This window comes from Mytilus californianus, unplaced genomic scaffold (genome assembly GCF_021869535.1).
Source record: "Mytilus californianus isolate M0D057914Y unplaced genomic scaffold, xbMytCali1.0.p SCAF_6, whole genome shotgun sequence".
Taxonomy (NCBI): domain Eukaryota; kingdom Metazoa; phylum Mollusca; class Bivalvia; order Mytilida; family Mytilidae; genus Mytilus; species Mytilus californianus.
The window spans coordinates 87,506,881-87,526,987 of record NW_026262712.1 but is presented as its reverse complement, the minus strand read 5'-3'; the positions used below and the strand labels follow the sequence as shown (position 1 = coordinate 87,526,987).

The following is a 20,107-nucleotide window of genomic DNA, read 5'->3' as shown; positions in this document are numbered from 1 at the left end:
TTCATAAAGTCCAAGTTTAAAGTTACAAGTGTTCATACATCCAATAAACTTTGACAGTTTATTAAGGAATGAAATCCATCACCAACGCCTTATGGTTAACAATATTGTTGTGATATAAATGGTGATGATATAAAACGTAAATCAAATTTACTGAGAAAGTAATGTGGGGTATACACAATGGGAAGACACCACAAAGACAAAAAAAATAGAAAGACATCTTATAACATAAAAGGCTTCTATTGATTTAAAGGAAATGTGGGGCAACCTACTATGCAAAAAAAGTGTTAAGAGTTTGGGTTATATGGGTTAAGGGAAAATGCATATATTTCAATAGATTTAGTTCCAAGCAACATAAACGATTAGTAAATCTTCATAATTAAAAGATTATATCATTGAATTAATAGTATTATTTCAAAGGAGAAAACTATTAACAATAACGTGTTTAACCTTGTCGAGTTTCTGTTCTGATCTGGCGTGTAAGTCACAGCTCTGGTGATACGGTACACGCTATTCTCTTATCAGATATCTACAAGACTATTTGTGTTGAGTTAATCAGAAAAGACTTTTGAATAATTACCATAATATGATTAAGTTAGTTTTCAGACTGTCGTACTGTGAGCTGTCTCGGTTTTATAAATCAATAATGATCAACTTTCATCAGTTCAGCAGGTAACTTATGTTTTCCGCTTCCGTAAATACAACTGGAAGGTATACACAATAGTCTTATAATATAGCATATTCCCATGACGATTGAATGCCTCTTTTTCTTCTTTCTATTTTTACATATAACCTATAAGTTTATATGAAGGAGGCTCCTTGGTCCAAGTTAATAGTTTACATATGTAATCATTGTCATGCCTTCCGATACTCGGACACAATTATTACAGCTTCTGGTTGACTTGTGAGAAAAGGTTATAAATAATTGATTTCAAAACGAGTGTTTATCTAATATAGAGATTGAAAACAAAGGCTAATCATCGATTATATAGATTTGTATAAAAATTTGTAACAAAATAGTTAACTGTAAATGTTTTGGAAGTGCCTAAGTTAGACATGTAATTATTTTTTAAAAAAACAATGCACAAATCTTTTCGTGACATATATGTTTCAGCCGAGGTCAGAAGGATACATATGATGAAGAAAAAGCCAGCTAAAGGTCTTCAGGTAAATACATTTTGACTTTTTTAAACAACTGTTTTGGAATGAAACATTTGTTCTTCATTAAAAACTAGGACAGAAAATAAGAAGGAGGATTTTTTTGTTGTTCAAAACATGTTTTTTTTTTTAAATTTTCAAATACAATGAATTTTATGTGATTGATTATGGCAAGCGGTTCTCGTCAAAACTATGTTTATACCATTTTTTCGAAAAAATTACACACTGAGAATTAAAAAAAATCACACTGAGATTTAAGAACCTAAAATAACACACTGAGAAATCGAAATTACACACTAAGATTTTAAAATTGCACACTGAGATTTAAAAAAAATGAAAAACACGCACTGAGAATTTAAAATTACACACTGAGATTTTAAAAAGACACACTGAGATGAAATAAATGGAAAACACACACTGAGAATTGTTAATTTCACAATGAGATTTCAAAAATACACACTGAGATTAATATGCAAATTACTAATGAATATTCATGAGATGAATTATTCAACAAATTAATATCTTGGTCTCCCGAACTCTTGCCATTATAATGAAATGCGGTTCCTACAACCAACATTCGTAATAAATTTCAAGACTTAACAACTTTTTTTGCTAACTCATATTCATAAGTTTGTTGCCTATAATTCAGATTATTACTAACAGTATATCGATATGTTTTGCTTAAAACTGTTTAAGCATGGTCCCTTTTCAAAAGTCTTTCAATTGTTACCCTGATTTCGCAAGGTAATCCTTTATATTTTTGTTACGTTTATATGCTATAATAGGCACTTGGGAAAAAAATTCACTGCATTGTTTGTAATTTTGCAGATTATTCCAATGTGTTCTTATAATCTTAATAAAGTTTCTCCATTTGGTTATATTTTGTAAAGAGAGTAAGTGGGTATTTTTCTTGTTCTATTGGTCTTTAAAACCGTAGTTTTTCTATACGTTGTACTTTTTATGTTTTTTATAAAACATATAGCGCCAAATTGAAGAACTAACGAGTTCTGTCCCCTAGTTGTTTTAAGCTTGTAATAGATTCAGATTGAGTATGCTAATTAGATATGTGCGCATAAAAAGTGCGCACAAATCTCAGTGTGTAATTTTAAAGTCTCAGTGTGTAGTTTCAAATTCTCAATGTGTGTTTTTCAGTTTATTTCATCTCAGTGTGTCTTTTTGAAATCTCATTGTGTAATTTTCAATTCTCAGTGTGTAATTTTCAATTCTCAGTGTGTAATTTTCAATTCTCAGTGTGTGTTTTTCATTTTTTGTAATCTCAGTGCGTTTTTAAGAAATCTCAGTGTGTAATTTTTAATTCTCAGTGTGTGTTCTTTAGGTTTTTTAATCTCACTGTGTTTTTTTAAACTCTCAGTGTGTTAATTTTTCGAAAAATGGTTTAAACATAGTTTTGACGAGAACGGCTTGCATTAATTGATCCCTATCTAGACCTGTTTCTATAAGAAAGCATTTACATGAACATATGTCTAAGAAATAAATATAACCGTTCTATTTTAACATAAAAGTTACAATCACAAAAGTTTGAAATTATAAAATCGCTTGTTTAAAATATAAAAACGTAATTGCATTGTGTTACTCTTTCTTCTACCATAGGCTCTTGCCTCAGGAACCCTTGCCTTAGCAAGATGTCATACTGTTTTAGATAAAACAGAACAACAATTGGAGCATGCAATCGAGAGAGAAAATAGGGCTCCGAAAACAATGATCGAAAGGTAGGTAGATGTATTTCCCTTTTTAGTTGTTAAATGTACAAGCAGCTTAACGGGACACATTTGGTTGATTGATTGCTGCCGTCTGCTTATCGTCTAGTGTACATATTTAACTGAAAATAAGCAGCTAGACCTAAAAGGCTGAAGTAGAAAGTCTATTAAAATGCAGAGAAATCGCTTTCATAATTTCGAACACGTGCCTTCGTTGGATTTAACGTTTCCAGTAGGATCGGACACTACTGGGTATTTGTATATCCCGTATGGTCATATAGACGCCTCACTATTTCCCAAATCTATCCAACTCAGCGGGATTATTGCCGTGTCGGATGGAAGAAGTCAGTGGCAGTCAACCTTTTTGAAGAAACACATCCATTTTGATTGCATTTGTTTTATACAGAATCTTTGTAGTTTCAATTGAATTCAATATAAAAAAATAAGTAGATTTGGTATGATTGCTAATGAGACAACTCTCCACAAGAGACCAAATGACACAGAAATTAACAACTATAGGTCACCGTACGGCCGTCAACAATTAGGAAAGCCAATACCGCATAGTCAGCTATAAAAGGCCCCGAAATGACAAATGTAAAACAATTCAAAGGAGAAAACTAACGGCCTAATTTATGTACAAAATAATGAACGAAAAACAAATATGTTACACAGCAACAGACGACAACCACTGAATTACAGGCTCCTGATTTGAGACAGGCACATACAAAATGTGGCGGAGTTAAACTAGTTTAAAGGCGCAATTCCTCCCCCTAACCTGGGATAGTGGTGTAACAATACAACATAAGAACAAACTATAAAAATCAGTTAAACAAGGCTTTACTCATCATATGGATACAAATAGAAATACATCTAACAAAAACAGAGAGTGGACGTGGCAGGGTACTTATACATCTCCACAACAAAAAGACACGACGTACAGATCTGAGAGTACTCGCAGTTAATGACAGCTAGTTAGTTTTAATTAGACTTTACTTTAATTAGTGTTACCTGATATCATCTACTTCCACTTGAAAATTAGGGGTCTTACTTTGATATAATTGTTCAATTAACATTTTTCCCAAAATTGTCACTCATTTTACAAATGAATTTCAGTTTTCTTTTCAGAACACATACCAATAAATTAAAAATATATAAATTGGTATTTTGTTCTTATGTTGTGCTGTAACATTACTGTCCCAGGTTAGCGGGAGGGTTGGGCGCTTACAAACATGTAAAACACCGCCACATTCTTTATGCGCCTGTCCCAAGTCAGGAGCCTGTAGTTCAGTGGTTGTCATTGGTTCATGTCATATTAGTTTTTTCGTTAATTGTTTTGTTATAAATTAGGCCGTTAGTTTTGTCAATTGAATTGTTTAATATTTTTCATGTCGGTGCGTTTTAAAGTCGACTTTACGGTATACGGTTTTCTCGTTGTTGAAGGCCGGACGGTTGCCTATAATATCTTACATCCACTTCATTTGAACTTGGGTGGATAGTTGTCTCATTGGCAATCATAACACATCTCCTTATTTTTATAATAATAATAGAAGTCTCCATATCCAAGTCATACTATTCTTGAATAAGTGTTCCTGGCAATCACTATCTATTCAATCAGTCCACATTGAAAAGAAAACAGTCAGTCAATCACTGGAATTGGATGGCTAAATCTGTTTTCATTACACTGCAATTATTTATTCACTATCAATGGGCTAAAATGTTCACAAGTTGATCATATTGTAGAGATGACTTTAAACTGGAAATAGGAAAAACATTTTGGTCAATGGGTATTGTGAAAAGACGAAGCTTTACAAACACATACTGTAATACCACAAAAATAGAGAGCGGTGGAATTGATGTATTTAAAAAAAACCGGTAAAACGGTAATGGCCCAAATTGATTCCGGTCATTTATTTCATGTATATTTTATATCGAAGGAATGCTAAATTTAATGTTTATTTACATTCAAAATGTGATGTTTTTCCTCTTTTTTTTGGCAATCATCAAACTTTAAATGTCTATTATGTTTAATTTCAGAGCACAAATGAAAGGAGAAAAGTTAATTCACACTAAACCCGTCTTGTTGTGTGTTGTTATGCTGAATATAATCGACTGTATCCTTGTTCTTGGAGAACTGGTACTTGACATGTACTACATCAAAGGTGAGATTCAAACTCTAGACATGAAATCCATCAGCTAAAAACATCATACTTCCAGTTAAAAGTTACAAAAAGTGTTGTCATTTCGGGGCCTTTTATAGCTGACTATGCGGTATGGGCTTTGCTCATTATTGAAGGCCGTACGGTGACCTATAGTAGTTAATTTCTGTGTCATTTGGTCTCTTGTGAAGAGTTGTCTCATTTGCAATCATACCAAATCTTCTTTTTTATACTATGTCACCAATTTTACAAATGAACTCAATGAGTTTTAAACAAGTTCAACAATATTTGTTTTGTTATTCGTGTCATTGGGTTGCTGTCTTCATTGACGTGTAAACGACATCTCCTTTTCACCTGAAAAAAGATTTTTTTCTATAAACTTGTAAAGTATATTTTATGGTGTTATAGGAGGACTTTTATGGGTTTCCAATTTTAATCTAAAGAAAGGTAATGTATGAAATCAGTAATAATGCAAGTTATGATTGGTTTGCTTATTTACTGATGTATATTTTCTGTATTAGTGAATGGAAATAATTATCAATTAAAACAATATATACAGCAGTACATTGTCACATAGCAACAATAAAATGTTTTTGTCTAGACAATTATCTCCATTTGCATTATGTATTAACCTAGTGTTTCAACGTAATTGTAGATGATGCTACTGGAAATAGTCAGAAATAGTCACGATGAGCTAAAACCCAAATAGGATATCTTCGACAAAAACTTATTAAATCGAATCAGTATTTTTTTTCGCATTATGCATTAACATTTTGTTTTAACGCTATCATGTAGAGGATATAATCCATTATCTCGTATGAGATAAAAAAAAAATAAATGGATATCTTAGACAAAAACATGTCCAAGAGGTATCTGAAATAGGTTTTCACTTAGTGCAATGTAACTCGTCAACCTTAAGTAATCACTTTTAACAGGATGCGATAACAATGCTGATACAAAAAACCGTCATTACAGACTATCATAAAATGATTCTTATTCTACTTTTCAGCTCTGATGGAGTCACATGAAGACGTAACTCACACTTTCATCACAGAAATGAAAATTCTGTACCCTAATGTGCTTTATAACATAGGAAAATCCGATATTGAACCACTGTATGACAATATTTTACATGCTCAAATAGACTGGGACAATTTTACGATGGCTCACAGCAAGTCGTTACAAGATAAATTGTCTGCGAAAAATATAACAAAATTGTCTCTTCAACATAGTATTGTGAAGAGAGAAGCAGAATTACCGTCACACATTGACAAGTTTATAAATGACAGAATAAACCATACACATTTCCACAATAATCGTCATGTAGAGGATCATCCTATAGAGGAAGTCCTAGCACATGCTTTCCACAAAGCCAGCATTTCAATTCTTTGTATTTTAGCCGCAGAGGTGAGTCAACTTTCTATTCTAAAAAAGCATGCAACCAAAACAATTTTTACCATTCAGATCTTTCCATCTCTACACTTACAAAAACGCAATAAGTTGAAAGATCTTAATCCAGACAAGACTTTATAGGATAAAGGAAAATGCAGATGGAAATTAACAGAAAAATAATTTGCAATATGAGATAATGTGCCACCTAAAAACATTAGTTTCTGCTATCGGAATAAATGCATGTTAAAAAAAAATGCCTATAAAAAGTATTTGATAAAGTAGTAAGTGGTGTTTATATAAATGTTTTAATTTTGTGCCAAAAAATTACATATCATTTGGATAAAAATAAATATTAGCATTATCAAAAGTGGTTATAACTGAAACCCATAGGTTTCCCAAAGTCTGGGCAAAATGTTTACATATACAGAAAGGAAAAAAATCCTTTCCAATTAAGACGTTATGAAAAAGCAGTTTCTCAATTGGAAGCATATCAAAATATGTATGATGAAATATAATGGTTTAAAATTTTAATCGTTTTTCCATATTTCTCTTTCGTTCTACTCAACTCTTTCTCCGTATCACGGCTTTGTGACTTCGAAAACCTTAACCAGAGTCATCAACGACAAAATAATGTTTTGTTCTGGTGATATATAAGTTTGATAAGCTTCAAAAACATTTTAAAAACTGACATGAAAAATACTTGAAGGAGACGATAAAATAAATTATCATTTTTTTCATGAGACGGATATCATATTCAATTTTTCATACTGAATGTGCTATCATTATTGTCTTTTAAATCTTTAATTGAAAGTACTTAACTATTACGTCATGCGCATAAAGACGTTACGGTAATTAGAGAAAAAAAAACAATAAAACAACAAAAGTGAAGCAAGATGTGTTTTTTTAGTTTGAAAGTCTATATATATGAAAAAGTTCTCAAGCCAAAACGTAGAACTTGAGCATTGTCTTTGTTTTTTTTGTAAATTCTATTCGATGTCCTATAAATTATCGGTTTTTAATTGGTCTACACGAGAGGGTGACATAGCCATGGGTAGCCTGGGGTCCTGGCTAATCTGTCAGTATAGCCAGGCGTGTATCAATGTCCTGCCTGTCAATGATTGGTTAATACTAATTTTGTCGCGCAATGTTTGTTTTACATCTGTATCCAATCAATTTTTGTTTAACATCAATTAGTAAAAATTAGACTGTATTTATTTTTCTTTATGAATTGATGTACAGTGTTATCATATCTAATTATTAGTATGATGATAATTAGTAAGCAGAAAAGGGTTAATTCTTATCAGTAATCAACTGGTGAGAAAGTTAAAAGTTTAAGATTTCACATGACCAAGGTGTGAATTGGATTTTACTTTTACGACCTAATTTACATGTACACATGTATCTCAAAGGGCAAAATATATATGGAAAAAAACATAAACAGTAAATGCCAACAAAAATTGCAGTTATTTTTTTTTTGGGAGAGGGGTTACATTTCAAATGATGTGTACATGTGCGAAGATACACCATCGTACATCTATTTTAAATTATAATTACATTAGACAATTACAATATTTATTAAATTTGATTTTTATAAATAAAGAGTTGTTTCGTTGACTCTTACCCCATATAATCCTTCCTGATAAAATATATATTAAATGTACAACATTTTTCAAAGTTTCTTTTGATTACACATACTAGTATTTATTTATACTGTTTAATATATATTTATTTTATTATATTACTGACAATGGGGACTCGTCAATCTGAGAGCAAAATGTATTGAATCAGAAGCAATGTTTCTTAATCATTGGTTTGAAATCTCTGGTTTACATCAAACATCAAAATTTATGCAAATATTTATTCAGCCTCACTTTAGATTCAGAGTCAACTGGCACTGAATCGATCACGTGGTATTTGTTCCCCACCTGGCCCTTGCGACGCGCAGCTAGATCGGGCCGGGATGCCAGGCTATGAATCGATCACGTGGTATTTGTTCCCCACCTGGCCCTTGCGACGCGCAGCTAGATCGGGCCGGGATGCCAGGCTAAGCCATGGGATGGAGTAAATTTTCTCCCTCGTATTATCCAACCAAAGTCTGGCATTTTAAAGTGAAGTATAATAATGTAAAATATCACCACTCAACATACTGTGGACCTTTTCCTTTTTAGTTCGTTCTCTGTACTAATTAGTTACGTCATTATAAAAACTTCAATTTTTGACCAACGACTGATATTTTACAAAAGCTTGATTATGAATTCAAGAAGTTATGGGATATGCGCCAATGACACATCAACCCAACAACATCAAAAATAAACCAGAAACAATTTTGATTACTGACGACCTTGACGATACATGCCAACGCTCAATTTCGTATGAAGGTGGCACCAATTTCTCCCGGCTAAATTTATTTCATACCACGGCCCTTTCCATGATAAATTTCTGTAATCTTTACTAAAATTTAAAATACTAGTATCATAGCTCTATATGTAAAGTTTCTGGTTGTAACAACAGTATGTCAAATTTCAGCTTGTAGCTGAATTATGAATGTCTAAAGAGACTCAATACTACCAATGTGAAAGATTTTGACAAATTTCGAGTATTTTTCAACATGAATAAGAATGATTCTTAAACCAAAACCAATTTCTTAACGGAAGTAATGCTATGTAGGTTAATTTCTGTGTCATTTGGTCTCTTTTGGAGAGTTGTCTCATTGGCAATCATACCACATCTTCTTATTTTTATATCCCCCTTGAATTGTTTTTTTTTCAGATACAATTCAATACATTTTGGTTGAGTGTGTCCTTCGATGCAAAATTTTACAAACTCTGGTAAAATTTGCAATATTCATTAAAATTGTCTTCAACAGAATGCATAGAACTACATATTAATATTTCAAAATGATGGACAAATACATAAATTGTGGCAAAATCCATTAATTATCACTGTGAGTGATAGCAGTTCAGGGGGAATTAGCTGTACCTCTTTATATGTAAATGGATATATATATATATATACATATGACAATATTACTCAAACTAATCTTTTTGTTTCTTACAGAATCTGTTTAAGATATTTTCTTATGGGAAAGCATTCTTCGAAAGAAAATTAGAAGTAAGTTACCATTATATCATTTTCTTCTACGTTTGCAAAGAGATCATACTCTTTCTTTTATATGTTCAGTTAGATTTTCCGTAATGAGAGTACATATTTAGTTGTGTAAGCATAACGTCTACATCAAGGCAACAAGTTTTCACATAAATTATTTGCAGTCGTTCAATATCAAATAATTTTAAAAATAATCAGTTCAACTCACGGTGGACGTCAATGTTCTCTTTTATTTCAGATGTTTGATTGTATGGTTGTATTTTGCTCTTTGTTTGTTGATGTCTACTTTTTGAAAGGAATAAGCGCTTTTAAAATCCAAGACTTCGTAATCATATTGGCTTTCCTGATGCCATGGAGAGTTATCCGAGTTGTCAACAGTAAGTAATGTCTATATCACATTATAAAATAAAATAGCATTATGGTAGAACAATGAAAAGCTGCAGAATTTTTTACAAGTATTTTATTTACATCATATTGAACCTTTCAAGATTCTCTAAAATTAGAATCCAGAAATATGTACTCGGGGGAAAATATGTAATACGTAATTGACATACTGTATTGACACCTGTCTGAGGTATTGTTGAATACCGTATGTTTACATATAGCTATTTTTTTGTGTCGTTGGGTTGCTGTTTCATTGACGTATACACCACAAACTCAAAACAAGGAGGAAACACTATAGATGCATGATTGATTGGATAGCGGTTTAACGTTGTGTCAATGCCAATGAAATGCTACATATTAATTATACGCCTGTCTTTATGGGAATTAAAAAACAACACAATGAAAAATCTACCACGTACTAGTTTAGTATAGGAGCATTGAAACGTATACAGTAATATAATTGTTCACTATAATGCAAACTGAAAGTAGACATGTATTTTTATCGGTTTTGCCATCAGTCTTTTATAAAATCGTGTATTTATACCAAATTTAAGGCAATTGAGTACGATTCTCTTCTGAACTGCTTGGCAAATTTTCACTAAACTTGGCTGCAAAAATATATAGAAAGTTGTCTACACATGAAATTCATTTGGTTTCGATCGGATTGCAGAGGCTCTTTGCACGATTGTTATTTGCTAACTTTCAAACAGCTTCTCCTTTGAAAGAACAAGGCGAAATTTTTGAAAATTTAGAGATTGATGACAACACAGTCATCTGAAGCTAAATTTGTCAATAGTTAATGTGTAAAGTGGGGACGAATTAGGGGCCTCTAGTTTCTACTTGTCATGGAGATTCTAGATAGATTCCTGCCATGCATAAATTGATCTTTTGAATCAATTTGTCTTACTTTTTTATCATGGTATCATATTTGATTATGAGCCGAGAGTAATATTCAAATATCTGTATGCCACGGTTCATTTTGGTGTCCTCTTCATGGATATTAAAAACCTCAAATGGATGAAAGAACTTCTGTCCACCAACATAGGTCCGATTGCATTTTCCCGAAGAAAATAGTCTGTATCTAAAGTTTTAGTCGAAATAAGATATAACGCCAAATTTAATAAGACACATACCATCCACTAATATGCACATGTCAGTTAAATGAGGTTAGGACCTGTAGCAGGTAATTGATTTGATAGGAATGGTATCAAAACAAAGAGAGGCACTTTTAACGGATCCAAAGTACATGTACTTTAAATAACAAAAATGAAGTTTTCAGGGTAGGTCTTTAAATGTACAATGTAAATTATTTTTCTCTAGGTCTAGTTGTATCAGTTATAGAACATGAACACTTCAGAATGAAACTTCTCTACAAACAAAAGAAAAATATTGCTAATGACCTTAAGAAAGTTAAATCAGAAGCCAAAGTCCTACGGGTACGTATATATACTTTGATATGTAATAGATATATGAGAGAGGCGAAAGATACAAAAGTGACATTCAAATTGTTCGTTTGTCTCGTCGAAATTTGTTTTACTTCAAGTGCCAATTTTTACCGTGGTGTCCATTTAAAAAAACGTGTGTTGCATTAGTTTAAACAATATTTATTCAGATAAATCAACATTAAACGATATTATACAAATGAAATAATATTAAGGATTCAGAAACAAGCAATTTGCTTTTACAAATCTGTCTCCTTTTACAAAAATAATACACTTATTGGACAAAATGTGTTGCATTGCTTCTATAAACACATCTTCATTGAATCGATTAAATGTCTTCTGTTTGCCATGAGTACATTCTAAACATTTTTTTATATAAAACAATAAATAGATAAAAAAAAAATAGAACCAGTTCGTTATTCTTCTGATTTGCTTCAATATACCTGTAGATATGAATATACTCATTCCAGGATTAAATACATGTTTTAAACCAGTAAAATAAAACGGTCCTAATATCTATTTTTTTTTTATTTTCAATATTTTTCAGTTTTTCCTAAAAGCTTTCACAAAAGTAATTTTATATTTTTAGCAGAAGTGTTTTAGATAAATAAGCCCTATAATAGCAATTACAAAGTTATTTTTATCTTTCAAGCAATGTTTGGATGTTGTACAGAAGATGGCCATAGACGGAGGAATTCCAGAACCGAAAATATCTCAACATTTAGGTACAATATTCATATATATATTTATGTATACATTTTTTTGGTTATTATTCTATATCGGTGAATAGACCTCAGTAATCGATACAAAAATGATACAATAATATAAGATTTTTCGGAAAAAATAATAAATAAACAAAGTAACATTATCATATTAAATAGAGACGGAAGATACCAAGGGGACATACAAAACTCATAATTTGACTGAAACTGACAGCGTCATGGCAAAAAAAAAAGAATAATGTCGTAAAGACAAACAAGTTAACAAAACACTACATATAAAACCAAAAACTGGGCAACACGAACCCCCACCAAAACTTATCAGGTGTTCCGGATTAGTAAGCAGATCCTGCTCCATTAGGGCAGACGGCGTTGTCTAACTTATGGTAGGTCCAGATTAGGTGATGTCACAGTCCAAGAAAAGAAGACATGATTGTGTTTAAGACAACTGGAACATATTCGTGGTCATCTGTAACACAGATATCCCGTAACGGTCAACAACTCGTGATGGCGTCAGTTAAACTTTCAAAGGGATGACTTCAACTTTAGCATTTGGACAATTAATGGTTTAAAAGCTAGCTTCCTTGTAAGCAATAACCTAGCTTCTGTCAAAGAAATCATGATAGGAAATGCAAGCTTTAGAATATCGTATCAAATGGGCGATATATACTCCGTATGCAGGTGCTGCTTGAATGTTGCTATATAGAAATGGAAAGTTCACAATTTGAAAGCTGAAATCATCCCTTTTCTTAAAAGTTTTGTTCTGAACCGACCATCATTGTCAATGTCCAGATGTAAGTAAAAATATGTTGTAATATGAGAAAATTTAAAGTATACCTACCAAATATAGCTTGATGATGTTATATCGGGTGTCTCTAAGTGTTACCTATCATCTCCAAAATTTGGAATTAACAAATTAATTTTTGCCTTAGAAAGCATAGTGTGTATGCATGCTCTGTGGAAGAAAGCGTTCAAAATAAGACTTTGCTTCCAGGATTTTCTTGGAAGTAAAATCATTAATCATTATAAATATGTACATTATACACATCTAGGCATGCTTTTAGATTGTTTATGACTCTCGGAATATGATAATTATATATACATCAGATTTTTTGATAATTTTTTTTAGATTAAGATACAGTTCCAAATTTTCCAGATGCATTAAAATTCCATAAAGTTTAAAAAAATTACCCGTTAATAGTCCGAACAAACGTGTGTAATTTATTTTAATTATCATCTTCTTTGTTGTTTTTTTAAGCCTTGCTTCAACAGAAACAGAACAAGAAAAACAAAATTTTTGAAGAAAACATTAAACAGAGTTTACCATTGTCTCCGTTCAAGAAATCTTCGGAAAGTTCATCGTCGGAACCATTGTCCGTAGAAAATGGATCATCTTGTCGGACTGTACATAATTACACAGATGAAGACAATAATACAATATCTAATGTGGGTGGCACAGACAACAATATGGTTTAGTCAACTACTGTTTTTTATAAAGCGAGTATTGTATTGAAGTAAAGCAAGAGAAAATATTGTAAGAAATGTCAAAATGGCATTGTGCTATTTTGCAAGAGCAATTATAAATAGAATGTCTTCCGCTTAGGAAATTGAGTCATCATGAGAATATCCGAGGTAAAGCTTTTCCATGACAACGAAGTCTTGAGAAAACTATATGAATAAAGTTGTTGTTATGAAAACTTTAAATGGAGGTGTTTTCTACTTAACATATTATATTACATGTAGATTAACTGCACAATAAGTAGTAAACTTTTTTATATAACAGAGCCTAACTTTTAAGGTTGAATTTATTCATTTTTATATCATTTTTTATATCATTTTTTGTATCATATCACATGTTGTATTGAGTTTTATATTTTATATTAAAACATCCATTTACAGCTTGTTTCCATGCAGTAGTTTTTCTTACAAAGAGCATTACTTTAATTTCATTGATCACACAAAGTCGTATATTGCAGAATTGAACAAATTAAGCCTTACAGGAAACGTTCAGCAGTTGTAATTAGGCCAAAATATGACAACTAGTTCATACTTCAAATCTGATAATGACGAATTTTACCATTTTTTCTTCTTAATTTTAATCTATTGTCATGTTGAAAACTAGGGATAGATAGAAACTTTAGCAAAAATGACCAGCAAGACAAGATCTACAAATACATTACATGGTGGAAACGTTAGTCAACGTCTTATTGGAGCTACTAACCTTTATTGATGAGTTTTGCCATTTTTTTTTTCGTTTTTGCAAATTATCTTGAAAACTATAATAGATATATAGAAACTTTAAAACCAAAAATGATCAGCAATATAAGATCTGCAAAAAGGTCAGCACAAACGAAATTGTAGTTCGTAGTAGAGTTAATGCCTTTAAATGACGATTTTATAATTTTACCTTCTTCTGTGTTATCGGACAAGCATTACAGAAGATAGAGAGAAACAGTAAACAGAAAAAAATACCAGAAATAGAAGTTCAATAAAAAAAGAGATTTTAGTTATAAATTATAATACGATGTTGGAGAATGTCAATTGTTTATATAAGCCGCACATAGACCTAGGTGAGCGACATAGGCTCTTTGGAGACTAGTTTTGTTATGGTTATGCATAATTGTTGTTTGTTGCTGGATGGACATAAGTGATCTAACATTATCTTCAGCAGTATGTTTATATTGGTCTTGTAATTGTTTATGTTCGGTATCTCATTTATACTGCATATAAAAAAAGAATATAATTTACCAACTTATTTTTATTCATATTTTTTTATTTTTTGCGGACGGAATATTCAGTTCACCTGTTGCTATATGTCGGCTTATCTATATCATGCGACATTGCCGCGCGAAAAGTTATTTTTAACTTTGTACATAATTATTTCCTCCAAATTGATACGCAGAATATTTATTTTCATCCCTCCCGTCTTGGGCAAGAATATTTATTTTCAGTTCTTATTAGGTTAGTCTATGTATTCGTTTCTAAACTCCTCCCCCTCCCCTCAAAATCAATTGCTCGTCCCCTTAGCTCAACTTAACCTGAGTTATTTGTAACCTTAGTTTTAGTAAGTGTGGCGTGCTCATATCGACAGTTAACATTTGCTCTACAACTTCGTGTTTGGCCTACCAACTGTTTTAATTCGAGCGCCCTTTCTGATGGCTATGTAGACGAAATGCGCGTTTGGCTTACAAAATTATCTGGTATCTTAATTTGATAATTTTTTGTATATTCCGGAGATATTCTGGAATGAATCTATCAATAACCTAACTTTTCGAAGTAATGACCCAATAATTCATTGGTTGGCGTTGGTACTATGCACTGGGTTTTTAATGGCGTACATTGTACGTCTGTGTCATTGTCCAGAACTAATTTTCAAAGAATACAATATTTACGCTGAAAATGGTCTGCTATCTAGAATTCAACATCCGGCCTATATCAACGTATATCCTACATTTCTCTTTATCTATATTCAACTGTAAGTATGACTTAGTTTTTGTTTAGACTGATATCGTTAATGATCTTTGAAAAGTATGTCTTTTCAAAGGAAATTTATCGTCCCTCCAATTATTGATATCGATGTCGATTGGATCTTCATTTATCGACAATCTAATTAAAATATAGAACTCGGATTTACATACGTAGTTTAACGAAATCCGAGTTCTAAATTTTAATTAGATTGATTTTTCGACAGCTTGTTAGCGGCATATATGATAAAAGTTCATTTATACTAACAATTCTAATATCTGTTGATATAAAGTGTGAAGTACTTGAGTCAAGGTAAACTTCTTATTTTCGATTTTTTTCGATTACTTTCATCCTTTTTCTCGCCAACCCGGTTTTTCATGTTTATTTTTGTTAGTGTATGTTTTATAGACCGTTGTTTGTCTTTTCATCGTTTTACTATTTTGCCATGATGTGGTCTTTTTTTTTCTTCGGGTTGTGATTTTTGATGGGATTCTTGACTCTATTTTATGGTAAATTTTCTCCTCGTTTCATCGTTTATGATTTATTATCAAAGTCGATTTATGTTCGGGTTGCTACTTTTCATGTGCAACAGGTTCACATATAGGCATGCTATATAGAAGCAACACTACCTGTTTGCCCTTTTATAACACATTAGCTCATCTCAGATTTTGGTGGGTTCGTGTTGCCTATTAATATTTAATTTTGGAGACTGTTTGTGTTTTTGTGTTTATTTATTTGGTGATGGTGTTTTCTAACCTCTGTGGAGTAATTATTTTTGTTTTAATTAATTTGCATGTTATAGTAATTGAAACTGATTTTTCTTTTGAAAAAGTACACAGCCCGATAAAACAAATGCTTTCAGAGACAATCCATAAAAAAAAATAAATAAATATGATCGACGTCCATTTTACAACAATTTCTAAAGTATTGAATTATTTAAAACACTAAGGTTTTTCTACCCCAGGCAAAATAAGAACATGCTACTTTGAAGTCTTTTTCTTTTGATAAGTACACAGTCCGATAAAAGGAATGATTCTATAGCCAATCCATAAAAAAAAAAAAAATATATATGATCGACGTTCATTTTACAACAATTTTTTAAATATTGAATTATTCAAAACACTAAGGGTTTTCTACCCCTGGCAAAGTTATCCATATTCGCCGCAACTTTTCGGAATTATTTGTTTTCAAGCTTTATCAACTTCGTATTTGAGTTTGCCTGTTCGGAACTGTTTTGATTCAAGCGCCACTTTTGGGTCTGTGTATACGAAATGCAATTTTGTTCAACCATTTGATCGATGCCACTGCTTGTGGACGTTTTGTTTCGTCCCAAAGCAGTGTTCCAGCTAGGATTTCAAAAGGGCAGGGTGCCAAACCTGAAAAGGGCACATTTAACGCGTGAAAGATAATTTGAAAAAGGCATGTTTTAATAAAGATGTAAATCAAACATTGTTTTATTCCTTTGATCATAGGTAACATATATATACAATCACAATCACAATCACAATGACATTAGCCTAGATAAAACTTTATCTATCTATCTTTAGTACTGAAGAAATTGTCAAGCACCTTGTCACACAATTTATAAAAACATTGCTTGTCACAATTAAGTTTAACATGTAAAATGTTTTGTAATGTATCTTGCTTCATCCTATTTCTGTGGTCACACTTAACGAGTTTAACTTGTGAGAATACTCTCTCTACCTCTGATGTGCTCAAAGGCAACACAGCAGCTGTGCTGAGTAGGTGAATCATGTTAGGGTAAAGTGTAATTAACCCTAAATTACTGTTTGATAAAAACTTAAGGCAAGCCATGATTGTTCTATCATGACTGCTCTTGTCCCCTATAAGTTCACAAAATGATGTCCATTCATTCAGTAGAATGTCATCAACTATTGCAAAATGTGATGACAGCTCCATTATTTCAGAAACAGCATATGTTTCTGGTACTTCTTCCAACATGGATGTGTCTAAAAGTGCAAGGTTGTCCATGGCATCTGTGTCTACAAACCTACAAAGAAAAAAGATAGTTGCTAGTATAAAGGATAACATGAAAATATGATTTCCTAACAATTGATATTTTATGATAATTTTTACATACCTAGTTTCAATGTTGTCTATCAATTCAGTCAGGAAAGGTTCCCTCACAGTACTGTTGAATTTGTCCATCTTAGTTACATCAATGGAACACTCATCTGCAATAACACTCAGTTTTTTCTGCCATGGTCCATCATTTTGAGCAGTTTTCATTTTATTTAAAAGAGAAATTGTCTTGTTAACCATACTTTTAACCATACCTTAAAAGGAATGTCATAAATGTATCATTATACCATTTATTAACGAATGTGGAATAATTTGGAAACATACTAAATTAACAGGTGTATTGTATTAAAATGTGTATTTTATTTAACAAACCTAAATGTATATCTCTTCTCTGAAAAAAGAGGGATAGTGTGGTCATTTGTGGCAGCACATCAGCCAGTAACAAAAGTGTTGACAGGATATATGGATCCTTCAAGTTCTTTAGTAAACCATTACCAACAAGGTCCCCACTTATGGTGTTAGATTCTAGATCAATAATAATTGCCCTGAAAATAGTTGCATAAACACACTATTACATTGTCATTTTATTTTGTAAATAAATGTGATGATTAAATTAAAATAATCATTAAAATTATAAGTCTGTACCTTTGATTAGTATTTATCCCTTTATTCATTTATTTAATTTTTACACTTTTAAATAGCTATTTTCATGATTATAATTGTTTTTAAAAAATTCCAATCTTTAATATATATACTGTATATATCAATCATAAATACCTGTAAGATGTCACTATAGCCCTGACAGCTTGACCGTGACTCAACCATCTGTGATGTTTTGCCTTTTTCACCTTAAGAACAGGCTCACCAAGTGCCTTCTGTACATTCTCTAAAGATTTTGTGTGATTGCAGCTATATTTATAGTACTTGTGTAAATTGTCAAGTGTGTCATCAAAGCGCTTCACTACCTTGACATTTTTGTAAGAATCCCTACAAGCAAGTGCAAGTCTATGTTCCTTGCAATGGTTGGTGATAAGTGATGGATTGGACTCCTTCAATTTTGTCCATACACCATTTTTTCTACCGGATAACACTGCAGCTCCATCAGAGCCGAATGCAGACATTTAAGAAAGGGGTAACTTAGCAGATTGTAATTCTTCTTTAATTTTGTCAGTTATAGTCTCAGCACGCCCATCATCTATAAGTGGGTCACATATAAAAGCATTCTTAATGTTACATTCAGGATCTATGTATCTAGCACAAATAGCTTTGAAAGTCATCACCCGCCCATTCGTCAGCACGTTCGTGTTGTGTTGACATGAAATATCACTGATACGTTTATTTTCCTTAAATTCTCTGTTTAAAAAAAATGAATTCTTCATTTCGACCCCCAGTCAAAGATAGCCTAAGCCGTATTCAACACAACTTTTCGGAATTTTTGGTTTCGATATACTTCAACTTCATATTTAATTTCACCTACCAACAGTTTTGAATCGACGGCAACTGGTGAGTCTGATGTAGGCGAAATGCTGGTGTACCTAATTATAAGCCTGGTATCTGAGAACAACTTTTACATGCTATGAAAGGATAATTTATTCGAAAGGTAAAATCTATTAGATCGTGCTTTGTATTGAATACGCACATTCTAGTTTGTCCACATATTTGGATCCATACAATCAGTGGTAACAGTTCTTATGTTAAGGCCTTGTATTTAGTGTATAGGATTAAGGAAAAAATCTTTGAAAAGTTTGCTTTTTTAGTGGAAATGTATTAATCCTCCATTTATTGATATCAATGTCGATTCTATTTTCATATATAACGATCTTGATTGTGGTATGTTATTGTATGAAATAATTTTGCATATAATTATAAACCTTGTTTATAAAATCTTTTTATCTAATGAGCATAGTACTTTTTCATCACAATATCTTTTAATTAAATATAAAGTGTGAAGTACTTGAGTCAAGGAAAACTTCTTATTTTCGATTTTTTTTCGATTACTTTCATTCTTTTCCCGCTAAGCCAATTTCTTAATGGAATTCATGTTTATTTTTGTTAGTGTATGTTTTGTAGACTATTGTTTGTCTTTTCATCGTTTTACTATTTTGCCATGATGTGGTCTTTTTTTCTTCGGTTTGTAATTTTTGATGGATCTCTTGACTCTATTTTATGGAAAATTTTCTCCTCGTTTCATCGTTTATGATTTATTATCAAAGTCGATTTATGGTCGGGTTGCTACTTTTCATGTGCAACATGTTCACATAAAGACATGCTTTATAGAAGCAATACTACCTGTTAGACCTTTTATAACACATTAACTCATCTCGGATTTTGGTGGGTTCGTGTTGCCTATAAATCTTTAATTTTGGGGACTGTTTGTGTTTTTGTCTTCATTCTATTTGGTGATGTGTTTTCTAACCTCTGTGGAGTAATGATTTTTGTTTTTAATCAATTTGTATGTTATAGTTATTGAAAGTGATCATTATTGCTAACACATAATTTACATGTAAAAGAAGGCCTCATTTGGAAGA

General features: G+C 31.8%; 1 protein-coding gene across 1 annotated transcript; it reads left to right on the top strand.

Annotated features, from left to right (window-relative positions):
- The first annotated feature begins 629 nt into the window (after positions 1-629).
- On the top strand, positions 630-13,974 carry LOC127705949 (uncharacterized). The gene is made up of 9 exons (XM_052210332.1): positions 630-1,164; positions 2,767-2,885; positions 4,908-5,032; positions 6,039-6,436; positions 9,479-9,532; positions 9,765-9,903; positions 11,231-11,346; positions 12,005-12,077; positions 13,330-13,974. Exons 1-9 carry the CDS (start codon positions 1,078-1,080, stop codon positions 13,545-13,547), a joined length of 1,329 nt encoding a protein of 442 aa, XP_052066292.1. The 5' UTR covers positions 630-1,077; the 3' UTR covers positions 13,548-13,974.
- Positions 13,975-20,107: the final 6,133 nt, after the last annotated feature.